General features: G+C 39.8%; 1 protein-coding gene and 1 pseudogene across 1 annotated transcript; both read right to left on the reverse strand.

Annotated features, from left to right (window-relative positions):
• Positions 1-1,142: 1,142 nt before the first annotated feature.
• Positions 1,143-4,269, reverse strand: LOC121944724 (annotated as a pseudogene).
• A 3,806-nt stretch (positions 4,270-8,075) lies between these two features.
• LOC121943955 (natterin-3-like) lies at positions 8,076-10,417 on the reverse strand. The gene is given in 4 exon segments (XM_042487570.1): positions 8,076-8,350; positions 8,353-8,406; positions 8,409-9,170; positions 10,324-10,417. Coding segments are annotated over 4 exon segments (1,185 nt in total).
• Positions 10,418-13,709: the final 3,292 nt, after the last annotated feature.

Here is a 13,709-nt window from a genome sequence, read left to right on the forward strand (position 1 = left end):
CAAATATATAAATGTGTAATATGAGTATTATCAGCTTACTATACCTTGTTGGCTTACTCGGGAGAGCGCAACACCAACAGAACAACAGCAAAACACGTTAAAAACGCCGGTGGAGTTAACACATTACAGCTAATGGAAGAATTAATGCAGATTTATAAATGTTTTCAGATCTCATGTGAAGTTACAGTCGCTGGTCGACATGTTCTGACATCACAGCAGTCAGCGAGTGAAACAAAGACAACAGCAGCAACCAGCCGTTTCTCCTCTGCGAGGCTGCAGCGCCACCCTGCAAGCTGATGGGAAATGCACGTTATTACTCAGAAAAGCTACATACATTCTTAAATAAATCAAATCTGTACTCCACATTGAATGTATTAATTTAATTTAATTTATATATAATTTTATTACCATTTATTTGTCATTTTATTGCACTATTTTTAGTTTGGATTTGTGTCAAGCTTTGTTATTAACCCTGGCGTTGCATGTTTGTATGGTTATTCGTTTATTATTATTTTTGTCCCTTTTTTACATCGAATGTGTGCCTTTTATTTATTTATTTATTTATTGTTTTCTTGCAAAACAAGTTTAATTTTATAAAAAAGATATGCCTTTCACAACCTTTGAGCCCTGCGATTTCTTTTCTTCAATAAAGGCAAAAAGCTATTTGGTAGTAAATGTTCCACAAATTGCAAGACAATAAATGGGTTTGGAAAATGATTTTAAAAATCCAGGGGAAAATCTCAAGGGAAAAAGAAAAAGAGCAAGGGATAAACTATATTTAATATGATCCTAATTACTTATTAAAAATGATATTTCAAAATTATTATTTTCAGCATTTTCCAGGTCTTTTCCTTGCTTTTTTTTCATTTTCTTTTTCCCCTTTTCTTTTTCTCTTTTCTTTTCTAGTTTGCTATTTTTCAGGTAATTTTCTACTATTCATTAATTTCTTGCTAATTTTTCTGCCGTTCCCCCTTTCGTTCCTCATTGCTTTAACCTCATGTTTTTGAAAAAATTCAAGCTACTATTTCATGTTTCAAAGGGTTAAAGGAAGACAAAAAAAAAAAGAAATTTTCAATTGTTTTATTTTTATTCGGTAACATTTTAAGTTTTCATTTCGAACTGTAAGTCCACACGTCTGATCCTCAGTGTTGAGCCGGGGAGCAGGGAACAGCGTCAGTCACCGGCTGACATCTCTCCACGATGGCGTTGATCTCGCCGACGGTCACGCCATCGTAGATGCCGGTGATGTATGTCCAGTGGGTGTCTCCGTTGTGATTGGTCCTGGACAGCCTGCCGGTGAAGGGGATGTCGGCCGTCATCTTCCTGCCGTCCATCCTCACGGCGCAGGAGTGGTTGGGAGGGACCAGCAGCTCCACGGAGACGGCGTGGCTGATGGACTCCGTCATGCTGGTTCCCTCGGAGAAGGTCACCGTCTGCTCCTTGGTGAAGTCCACGGTCCCCGGGGCTGAGGACGGGCACTTTGGCCTTCATGGTTGAGCAGATGGAGCCGTTGCGGGTCTCTCTTCTCGATGTCCCAGGTCTTCTCCACTGTACTCGTCTTCTCCAGTCTCACCGTCTTCGCCACGCTCTTGCACTCCAGGTTGGTGACTTTGGCGAGCTGCAGCGCCTCCGGAGGATGTTGGAACAGCTCCATCTCGTCAATGAGGTACTCCACGTGCGAGATGTGCTGGCTGTAGCTGTCTCGGTTGATGGCGAGGACCTGGTAGTCCTTGTACCAGTACTCATCACCCTCCCAGGGCAGGAAGAAGGCCTCGTGTCGGGTCACCACTTTGCCAAGACCGTACTTGTTTTTGCCCACGTAGATGTCGGAGTTGGGGCAGGTTTTGATGGCGTAACCAGGGACGGACCCGTACGAATCTTCAACCCACTGCAGGAACTCAAAGTGGTCCACGTTGACCAGCACTTCAAACTTTGAAGACGCGTACTACTCCCTGTCGGCGTACGGGTACTGGCAGAAGCTCCCTTTGCTGGGAGTGTAGAAGCCGGCCTCGCAGTTGACTTTGACACGTAGTCGGTGCGTTCGGTGTAGCCGTTGAAGATGGCGACGGCGCCGTTTGGGAGCGAGCCGTTCCACTTCATCCACTTGAGATTGGTGTGTTCGCCAAACATGGGGAGGGAGTGCGAAGTCGTCTCGGTTTCTGGGGTGTCTCTGGTTTGAGGAGGTTTGGTGACTTCTCGGGAGGGGGGACGACATCTTGCAGCGAGGGGTTAAGCCAGGGTTCTGGAAAACAAAGAAAACTGATGCTAGATTTTGGTCTAAAATATTTTCGGATAAAGTTCATAGACTCTGAACATTTAGAGCAGAGATACTCAACATGTTTTGATATAGGACCATTTTTGTAAAATGACAGGAGGCCATGGGCCAGGATTTTGGGACATTTCTAAGGTTTTCGGAAATTTCTAAAATTTCGAGTATTTCGAGGGCTTTAGGATTTTTCTAGGATGTTTATACGATTTCGGATTTCAGATTTAAGGACATTTCTTGGACTTTGAGACATTTTTGGATTTTCAGGACATTTCCAGGATTTTGGACATTAGGGACCACTGTCGGGGTGCATGGGAACCTCCACTGGCACTTTTTTTAATGCTATTTTAATGCTGTTTTATGCACGCTGGCACTTTATGTTTGATAATTATGTGTATTCATCCTTATTTTCTGATAACTAAAAGGTCCAGATGTTCGGGAGGTTTTTTACCTTGAGTGATCTCCATAGATACATCTCTCTCATGATATAAAGATATAAACGGCTCATTCTAAGGTTACAAAAACACGACAGTAGTTATTTTCAGCTGATTATAAAGAAAACAGACTTTTTATATTCCATTTCTGCCAAAATACCTCCCTAAATCCTACACATGGGACCTTTAATGACCTCTTATAGATGTGTAGTGTGAATTTTCAGTGATGCACACAACTAACAGGGAATTCAAGATATGCAACATATAATGAAATCAAGCACATTTTGAGCCAAAGTATTACGTTTTGGTCAGACACGAACAAAATTCGGACAATGCTAACTGCCATGAGAAGATATATTTTTTTGTGAAATATATTTGAATACTTTCTACCAAAGTAAGTGTAGTATTGTGATGTGACTCACTGCTGGGTTGCTGCTGCCCGTCCTGCAGCTGGGAGACGTAGAGCAGCGGGTCAGACTGCAGCGCCGGGCTGCAGAGCTGCAGCATCACCAACACAACAGCGACACGCCGCCTCATCTGGACACACGGGACAAAACACAACAACCACGTCAGCGTCAGAAAGCAAAACTCATCAAATGTATCAACAGTAAAGGCTGAAGGGGGTTATGTCCTTTCATGAAGCTGACTGACATTTTTTTCCCCATAAACCAGTAACAACATTACAGAAAGCAAGAGCCAAGTTTAGCTCCTCTGAAACAAAATAAACTGCATGTCTTTCGTTAAGCATTTTTAAAATTAATTTATTTTTAGTTTGAAAATGAAAAATGTTAGTAAAACTGACACAAGCTGCTGGAAATTTTGGGTGTAAGTTGGACTTAAAATCTTTGAGTTTATGGTTTTATTTAGCATGGAAAACACCTTTTAATGGTGAAAATAAAATAAGTTTCATATCCAGCAATCTGCATTTTTATCTGAGAGGTATCCTCCAATTCTTCATAAAGTTTGGCCTCAGTTTTTCCAGGAATATGGAACAAATTGCCCCCAAAATAAGGGAAATTTGTGAAAGAAAAACATGTTTTTTAGATTATTTTCAATTTATAAATACTGTTATACAGATCGTGCAAAGAGTAAATGTCCTCATATACAGCTGTGTATTGTACAGATGTATAATTCAGGCAGCTGTATTATAAATTGGATGCCCCTTTATGTAGCATTTCATTAAGAAATTATTACTGGATTTGTTTTTTTCAAAAAAAAAAAAAAAAAAAAAAAAGAAAAAAAGGTTTTAAATGATTTCAGATTTAAATATTTTAGAAACATTTATTGTTGATTTGGTTTATCAGTTTCATTCACTGAAGGAAAAATAAATCAGTGAAACGATGCAGAATTTTGTAAATTCATGGAGATATAGAGAAGCAGTTTTTACCTCGACAGGTTCCTCCTGCAGTGACGCTGCCTGCAGCGTGTGCAGTTTTAAAACCTCCCTGCAGACTTATTACCCGCAATAAACCGCAGCGAGCTGCAGCAGCCTCTCGCCCGTTGACCCGGCGTTTCCTCCACTGCTGCTCACTTTGATGGGTCAGTGGTGACGGAAAGACACTGGTGCATTTTAAAATCTTTTAATTCTTTTGATCATTTTGGCTGTGTTCATGCATATGGCGTACATTTTGGCAATACTGTGTATTTGAGTGTAATCAGTGAGTTTGCAGCTCAGCTCCTACAATAAGTCTAAAATACACTGTGGAAACTAAATAGTTACATTCAGACTGTTCAGGTGAAAAAATGCTCCATTGAAACCCATTCAAACTGACATTTTTGATCCCACAGCCATCAGAGCAGAAAAACTTTCTGGGTGTCATTTTGGGCTTTTGACTTGGAATTTGTCATTTTGACTATTTTCTACCATTAATATATATAATATACAGTATATGATATAATTTTTTACCATATTTGGCATATGGAGAAAATAAACCTTCAATGCCCAAATTTTCATGCTTCCAGATAATTTAGAGGGATATTTTTTCTTTTCTGTCCTCTGAGGCTCATAATCAATACCCCAATGTCAAAAATCTTTTGGTTTGTGATCTTAATCCCACATAAGTGAACACTGGAGAGGCAATGCACATAACAACGCACTTCTTTATTTAATTATGTGTCTTATAAAGTTTGTTTTGGTCTTTTTTATTGTTTTGTGTCTTTGTGGGTTTTTATCCATTTTTGTAGTAATTGTCTCTCTTTGAAGCTTCTTTGTATCTTTTTGTCTCCTTGTGGTGTCTTTGTGTCTTTTTGTAGTTATTTGGTCTCTGATACCATTAAATGTCTTATTGAGATTATTTTGTTTCTTTTCGTTTTGTGTTGTATCTTTTTGTCGTGATTTGTGACTTTGCAGTTCATTTGTATATCTGTGATTGTTTTTGTAGTCATTTTGTGTCTCTTTGCTGTCCCTTGTTGTCTTCTTTGGTTGTTTTGTGTATTTTGTAGTCATCTGAGTGTATTTCCAGTTGATTTTGTTGCTCTGTGATCTTTGTGTGTGTGCCTCCTAAGTGGTAATTTCATATCTCTTTTGGTGTTTTTGCATCTCTTTGTGGCAGATTTAACCATTTTTGTAGTTCATTGTATCTCTGTGATCTTTTTGTGTTTCTTTGTCATTTTGTCTTCTTTAGTTGTTTTGCATCTCTTTGTTGTTGTTATGCATCTTTTTGTGTTTTTTTTGTGGGTCTCTTCCTGGTCCGTATGTGTTAATTTGACATGTGACTTTTGCAATTTGCACCTGAAGACCAGGGGGGCCCCTGACACTTCGGGCCCCTGGGCCTATGTCGGTTTGTTCAGTAATCAATCCACAAAGCTGAGTTGGCATTTTTAATTAATTTATTAATTTTTGATCGTCTGTTGTCTTTGTTTCCTGCAGAGCCAGAATCAGCCACAGAAGCTTAGCGAAGGTCTCATCCTGCTGCTCTGATCTGGTTTGTCCTTGGCCAGCAAACATCTCCCTGCAGCTCTTTCCAGTGTGTAAAGAGAGGATTCATGCTGATAATGATAAGGATTTTTTTATCGATCTGTGCTACGAAAACAGCGCTCCTCCCTCCTGCTGTGAATTTACTCTTTGATTGCGCTGTTAAAAGTGCTTCATAAATACATTTGCCTGGATTTAACGTCCCGTATCTGCGGGGCGAAAGGGGATTGCATGATGTCCAAAGTGCTGCGGCGCTCTTTCTCCATTGATGACAAGATACTGTATGTTTAGATAAGCTGCGGCTGCTGATTAGATGCCCTGTAATAGTAGGTCATTGATTAAGAAGGTCCTTGTTACGTAATGTCGCCGGCTGCCAAGATTAAACCAGAGGAGAGGCCGCTCAAACAGACATTGTTCTGCACGCACAGGCCTATCATTGAGAATCGCTGATGTCATGGCCATCTGTGTGCGTCCTTGAAACAGACACTTATTATCTATTTATTTTTTTAAGTCTGAATGAGGACTCTGTGTGAAACAAGGCTGCGTAAAGGTCATTTACATCCACAAAACTGCACTGTCACTGCCTGTGATTGATGCAATGTGAGAATTTCATGTTTCAGAGGATTTGACCAGCAGTGATTCAGTCTGATTCACAGTTTTTGTTTCTGAACATTATTTTCACACAATATAAGCTGACTGGACACGTGAACCAAGGCAGCAATATCTCAGAAGAAGAGTCTTCATTTAATTTTCAGTGACAAATGAAATACAGACTTGTTTTCAGTTTAGATTTCTTATTTCATAGGAAACCAGCTTTGGAAAGAGTTTTCTGTTGGGTTTCACTTTTTAAATAGTCCTTTCCTAATAGTCCTTCTGTGTATTTTTATCTTTTTGTAGTGATTGTGTCTCTTTGCAGTTTATTTGCATCTTTTTGTGTCTCTTTGTAGTCTTCTTTGTCCTTTTGTCTTGTTTGGTTTGTTTTGAGTCTCTTTGTGGTTGTTTTGTGTATTTTGTATTCATTTGGATATCTTTGCAGTTCATTTCTTTTTGTGATATTTTGTGTCTTTATAGTCATAATGTGTGTGTTTTTTAATCTTTTGGACGTTTTGTATCCACAGTGATTTTTTTTTGTGCCTCTTTATAATCCTTTTCTGTCTTATTTGGCATCTTTTTGTGGTTTTGAGTCTATTCGTGGTAGTTGAGTATTTTGTAGTCATTTATGTCTCTTTACAGTTCATTTTTATCGGATCATTTTCGTGTCTCCTTGTGATGGTTTTGTGTCTCTTTGTAGTAATTTAGTGTGGTGTTGTAATAATTGTTTTCTGTCTCTCTGAGGTCCTTTGAGTTTGCGTTTAAGCACCTCAGGTTCCCTCGACTTGAAGTCAAAGGGTTGTTTTGAACATGTTTTTGGTGAGATGCCTTAAATAAGGTCATGGGTTTGGCAAACTTAAACAAACAAACACTGCACATGTACAAGAGGGTGAAAGCAATATTGGGCCCTTTGGTTTCTAAAAGGTGGCGTGGGAATAAACCCTCCCCACAGCCACGCACTTATTCTGTCAAAATGATAGACAAACGAAAGAATCGATCCAAAAATGAAAGTAAAGTGGGAGTCACTGAAAAGGGGGAAGCAAAATAAAAAGCCAAAAGATGACACACTTCAAACACACACTCAAAACAAAACACACAGTAAGCCAACTGAAGGTGTTGACTCTCTGGAGACAAACAACCAACTAGGCAGGAAAAACCTCCCTTTATAACCTCCCAGTCGGCTGATTGCAGCAGCCGAGGAGAACATCTCAGCTGCACCCAATCGCTGCTGATTAGCAGGAAACCTGGGACGTAGATTTTGGATTTCTGTGGATCTCTGACCAAAATAAATGAGACAGCAGCATGTCATCACACCAAACACACTTTTAAATCTTTGTTGTTATGTTGACGTTAAATCATGTGATGGTGTAGGTCATTTGTAGTCTAACATTAGCTTTTTATCGTTGGTGATCACGTTTAGGCTTCAAAACTGTGGTTGTGGAGGGTAGGCTTGTGAAGGTAGGGAAGTATAATGTACTGTATAAAAAATTTTTAAAAACCTGGTGAGGTAAATTACCATAAACTTACAATTGTGCTTGAATAGCTCTGAGTAAATGTACTTTATTGCTCTAAAGTTTGCAGATGTTATGTGTTGTGAATGTTCAACAATAAATGCTGAAATTTCATCAGTTTTATTCAGAACTTCAGTTTTATTGTAAAGAAAAAAGTTAAAGGCCCTTTAACTGTCATGGTTTTATTTTTCTGCATGTTCAACATTTAAAGTTGTATTAAAGAAACCAGACGACACAAACATATGTTCTGTTAACCACTCAGTTGTGCATAGCATTAGTTTTATTGTGACACATAATTTGCTTCCAATATCACAAAATTTCAGAGGTTGTGTAAAAAAAATGTTGCGGTGTATTTTCCATCAGTCTTTCACGGGCACGGCTGGGGCGTCAGGCACAGGTTCACAGCGGTCCACCACGGCCCGGACTTCTCCGATCTGGACTCCGTCGTATGTCCCGGAGATGGACGTCCACTGGGTTTCCCCGTTGCGGTAGGTGCGGCTGAGGCGAGCCGTGTAGGGGATGTCGGCTTTGATCTTGCGTCCCTCCATACGGACTCTGCAGGAGTGGTTCGGGGGGACAGTAAGCTCCACGGACACTGAGTGGCTGAGCGACTCCACTACGGTGGTTCCCCTGAGAACTGCAGAGTCTTCTCGCCGCTCAGCTCGATGCCTCCGGAGCCGATGAGGGGATTTTAGCTGTGATGAAGCCCATGATGCCCAGCATGGTGCTTCTGCCGATGTTCCAGGTGGTCTCCACCTCCGATGTCTTTGAGATGGTGACCGTCTTTGACACCGTCTGGCACTCATTGTTGGTGACCCCGGAGATGCGCATGGTCTCAGGAGGATACTGGAAGATGGCGACATCATCAATGGCGTACTTGACGTCAGAGATGTGCTGGGTGTAGGCATCCCTGTTGATGGTCAGGACCTGGTAGCTCTTGTACCAATACTCGTCACCTTCCCAAGGCAGGAAGAAGGCTTCAAACTGAGGAACGACCTTCCCCAGTCCGTACTTGTTCTTCCCGACGAAGATGCCGACACCCGGGCAGGTCCTGACTGAATGCTGGGGCACTGAACCGTACGAACCTTCCTTCCACTCCAAGAACTCAAAGTTGTCTCTGTTGGCCAGGATCTCGAACTCGGGGGCGTAGTACTCTCTGTCACCGTAAGGATAGCGGCAGTAGGGACCCAGACTGGGGTTGTAGAAACCGGCCTCACACTTGTACTTGCAGACGTAGTCGGTGCGCTCCGTGTAACCGTTGTAGATTGCAACAGCACCGTTGGGCAAAGAGCCGTCCCAGGTCAACCACTCCAGGTTAACGTTATCACTGAACATGAAGGAGGAGGGTAGATCCTGCTGCTGCTCCAGGTCAGCAGGCGTCAGAGGAGACGACACCACGTTGTTACCAGTCGGTTCAGGCACCAGGCCCTCCAGCTCTGGGTTCAGCAAGGAAGCTGTGTTTAAGAGACAGCATGTTTATTTATTCATGCACTTTTCATCAAATGCAAGCTGTTCTCGTGCATATTTTTCTATGAAAAGTAATGCATTCACTGTCAGTAATCGCTTGTCCTCTTAAGGATAGTGGGGGGGTGGAGCCTTTTCCAGCTGTCGTTGGGCTTGAGGCGGGTACAACCTGGTCAGGTCACCAGACTATCGCATAAGTGACAGAAACTGACAGCCATTCACCCTCACATTCACTCCCACAGCCAGTTTAGAGTCGCCAATTAATCTACATGTCTTTGGAATCTAGGAAGAACCTGAAAACACCCACGCTGACACCAGGAGACCCCCACCCAAGCTCTGAACCAGTGCTACCCACTACACCACCGTGCCGCGCCTGGTTTCAAGTTGTGTCGTTAAGAAAAATCCAACGTCTCATGCCAGCATCATCTTTACGTAGAATACATGAGAAGATGAAGACCAACGTCAAAATGTCATAATCTTAACATCCACAGTGCGTGAAATTCTAATGTTGTTAGACATTTAAAAAAATTATGTCTATCCTATTTACATTCCAACCAAAATTCAACATCTGTCCAACGTAAGAGTCCAACAGCCTCTGATGCAACATGTTCTCATTCGGGTCGTCACATATTGCCGCTTTGTCAGTGCACTTCTGCATCTACAGATTACGTTTTAAAATGCAAACGGGAGACGGGAGGCTCCCATGAAAGTCTGGGGTTTGTTAATCCATCCACCGGCTCTCCCGCCTGCCCGAAAGGCGCCCTTGCACTCCTTATATTATGTTCTTAAGAGGCAGAATTTCGACCTCACGCTGTCCTGAGGCATTTCATGCAGAGCCGACAGGATGCTTTTATTTAGCTTTGCATTCTTAACACGGAAAGCACTGTCAAAGTGGTGGCACATGACCAGTCTGCTGACAGGAATAAAAGGGTAGCGGTACCATAAATATATGTACGATATGTTGTAAATACCTCCAATATATATATATATATATATATATATATATATATATATATAAAGCTGCACAGCAAAGCTGATATCAGTATCTGTTTAAGCTGCACAGCTATATACATATATCATATATATATATATATATATATATATATATATATATATATATATAAAAAAATATGAAATATGAACCTTTTCTGTGCAGTGAGCTCTTCTTCACGATGTCCTGCAGACTGGCTGAGGACAGAGCCAGCAGCGCCGGCAGCAACAGCACTGACAGCTTCATCTGGAGATGAAACACAAAATAATTTTAGTCAAAAATCTTCAAACTAAACGTGGAATACATTCTGCTCAGAGTATTTCACCCCTATAACAAGCTGCAAGTATCTCTGCTTTTGCAATGTTACATGTTGTCTCATACTCTGTTTATTATTATTATTATTATTATATAATTTAATTTATATTTAAATTTGGATTTAATTTAAATCAGAACTGTATTGATACACAATGGTTCAGTTAGATGCATAGCAGAGCACACATTTATATTATATTATATATATTTTGGATAATTAGAACGTTAACTATAGTAAAGTATTCTCAAATACATCAACAGTCATGGCAAATTCTTCAGGAGACATTTGATAAAGCCTTTACTTGAAACATATTTAAAAATCCAAATTAGAAATATTAAAATACAGAAGAATAACCAGCCAGTTAACACAACGTGACGACTGAAATGTATTGCGACTTGCTCCTGACGATCAATAACCGTCCTGCATCTTATTGACTGAAGGTGAAAAGAGACCGAACAGCACTCACCGTTACAGTCGCTCCCCGCTGAGACCCACGCAACCCGTCACCTCCCCGTTTATATATGTGCTGGTTTATGGCTGAACCATAAAGCACTCTGTGCACTTTCACTCCGTCTGACATTGACCAGTAAAGTGAAAGCGGTGCATTGGGTTTGTGAGCTGCTGTTAGTGTCTAAGACAGGATTCACTGAACTAATTAACAATTTTTTTTATCCTTTTTAGTTTCTTTTCGCTGCAAAAATGTATTAATGGATTTCCAGTACATTTAGTGCATGGACTGAACTTTGGCCAGTTATGAAGATGATTTTGGCGGTAATTGTCTAATGACACATATAATAAATTCAGACCTGCACTTTTTGAGTCTGTAACTATTAAACTTACAGACTCAGTTCAATCTCATTTTTATTGTCTAGCACTTTGGATGCTTCATACCAAATACAGCACATAACGCATATTTTTAACTTAACCATTTTAACTGGTCCAATTTGCTAAGTATGGAAGTCAGCTCATTTTTTACCTTTGCACAAGAGGAGAAAAAAAGTGATATAAACAACTTGCGTCCAATTGCAAAACTGTTGTGTCTGTCTAGAACCTTTGAATCATTAGTAAACTATTCTTAAATGGATTTTTGTTTTATTAACCCTTTAAAATATCGGTAAATTGGCTTTTTTTTTTTTTAAAAAAAAAAAATTGGGAGAAGGGAAATGAGCATTTTAAGAAGAAATTAGCCAGAAATGAACAAAAAAAACATACCAGAAAATAAGAAAAAAGGAAAGTTATTTACAATTACAACAATTCTGTAAAATAATTAAAAATGCGCCTTTTTTTTTGTTAAAGAAATCAAAAGAAATTAGCTCAGGGTTCAAAGTTTTAAATATTTGGTAAAGATGTCTGAATGCAGCACAAGAAAGGTCATGTTGATCCAGATTTTAAAGGGTTAACGCCACACCAATTTGGCTACAGCAGCATTGACTGTGACAGGTCACCTAGTGGAAATAGCATGTATTTCCTCCATATGCCAAATATGGTCAAAATGACCTCATCAGGTGGAAAATAGTCAAAATGACAAATTCAGAGTCAAAAGCCCAGAATGACACCCAGAAATAATACAAGTCCTGTTTTTCTGCTCTGATGGCTGTGGGATCAAAAATGTCAGTTTGAATGGGTTTCAATGGAGCATTTTTGACCTGAACAGTCTGAATGTAACTATTTAGTTTCCACAGTGTATTTTAGACTTATTGTAGGAGCTGAGCTGCAAATTCACTGATTACACAACCAAAATTATCAAAAAAAATCATGATGAAAAACAAGTCAAATGTGCCAAATGGGGTTAAGGAGGCACTCTTGCAAGATGATTTTACAAATGAATATTTTTTTATTATGTAGTGAGAGAACTGGTTCTCATGCTTTTTTTACGAGCTAAATCTGGTAAAATTAATACCGCTACACGTTTGAACAGTCAGTATTTTTTGTATGAGACGACAAGTATTCCTTCAAACTTTGGGTCAATATTAAGAGCGTGATGATGGCAGAAAAGAAGAGGTATGCACGGGTGATTAAATCTTTATCGTGGCTGTTTGTGAGGGATTTCCCAAAGTTTATTAGATGTTGGGAGGACAGATGGCTTTTGACAAACAGCACAATGATCCACTGAAGGTCACTGATACAGGAGGACACAGCCAACTGATAAGAAACTGTCTTATCAGTTTGTTTTTTTTACTCGTTAATGATCCCGAATCTTATCTGCCACTCATTTCATAATGTGTCGTGAAATCGGACTGAACACAACAGCACGCTTGTGTAAAATGAAGAGAAAAGTGCTTCTTCTGATCTGCCTCTCATCACCTTTATTTTGATAGAGTCGACATATTAAAAAAAAGCCCTTTCAACCCTTTTATATCAGGTCCCAACACCTATCAAACAATGTCTTTATCTAACTATACGGGGTGAGGGGTTATATTGTCTCTCAGCGAAAATAAACACAAATAATAAACAGCATGCAAGTCTGCAAGTGTGAAAAGAGCCGCAGGGTTTGTGATTGTCTGCTAACATGAGGTCTGCAGTGGACTGAGGGAGGATCCGAGTGTCCCGTGAGTGCGTTTCCTCACCTCACACCCTGATCGGCACCGAGGAGCAACGCGCCAAGCTGCTCCAAACTCCTAATCAAGAGTCAGTCCTCGCACCTGCACCACAGGGGGTCTGAATCACCAGGTCAGGAGGAAGGTGTCCCACAAATTTCAAAACATTAGGAAATGGTGTTGAGAAAATTAGAGAATTATTAGAAAATGATCCAAAAAAAAAGAGGGAAAATGTCGAGAAAACTATTTTTAATTATAACTATTGTTTATTTAAACAACATTTATAGAAAAAAAGTAATACAATTTATAAAATAAAAGGGGAGGATTATTAGAAAATTATCAAAAAAAAATCTTTAGAAAACTATATATATTTATTATTATAATTATATAGGCTATTACAAATAATGTTACAGAACAGCAATAGTGAAATATAAACTAAAATTCTTCACTTCCTTTTACAGAAACACAAATATGTAGTGTACAAGTGTATATAGGCTTATGTCAGTTTGCGTGAAAAATCTTAGGTTACATATTGAATACATAATTATATGATTATGATTATATATATGATTGCATAAATATATGATTCTGTTAGTTCATTACTGCTCTGAACTCTGAGCTGCGACAGTCGTGCGGTGAGCAATTAATGATCCCTCACTGCCATCCTCTGGATATCACAGATATTTCA

This window comes from Plectropomus leopardus, chromosome 6, assembly GCF_008729295.1.
Source record: "Plectropomus leopardus isolate mb chromosome 6, YSFRI_Pleo_2.0, whole genome shotgun sequence".
In the NCBI taxonomy this organism is placed as follows: Eukaryota; Metazoa; Chordata; class Actinopteri; order Perciformes; family Serranidae; genus Plectropomus; species Plectropomus leopardus.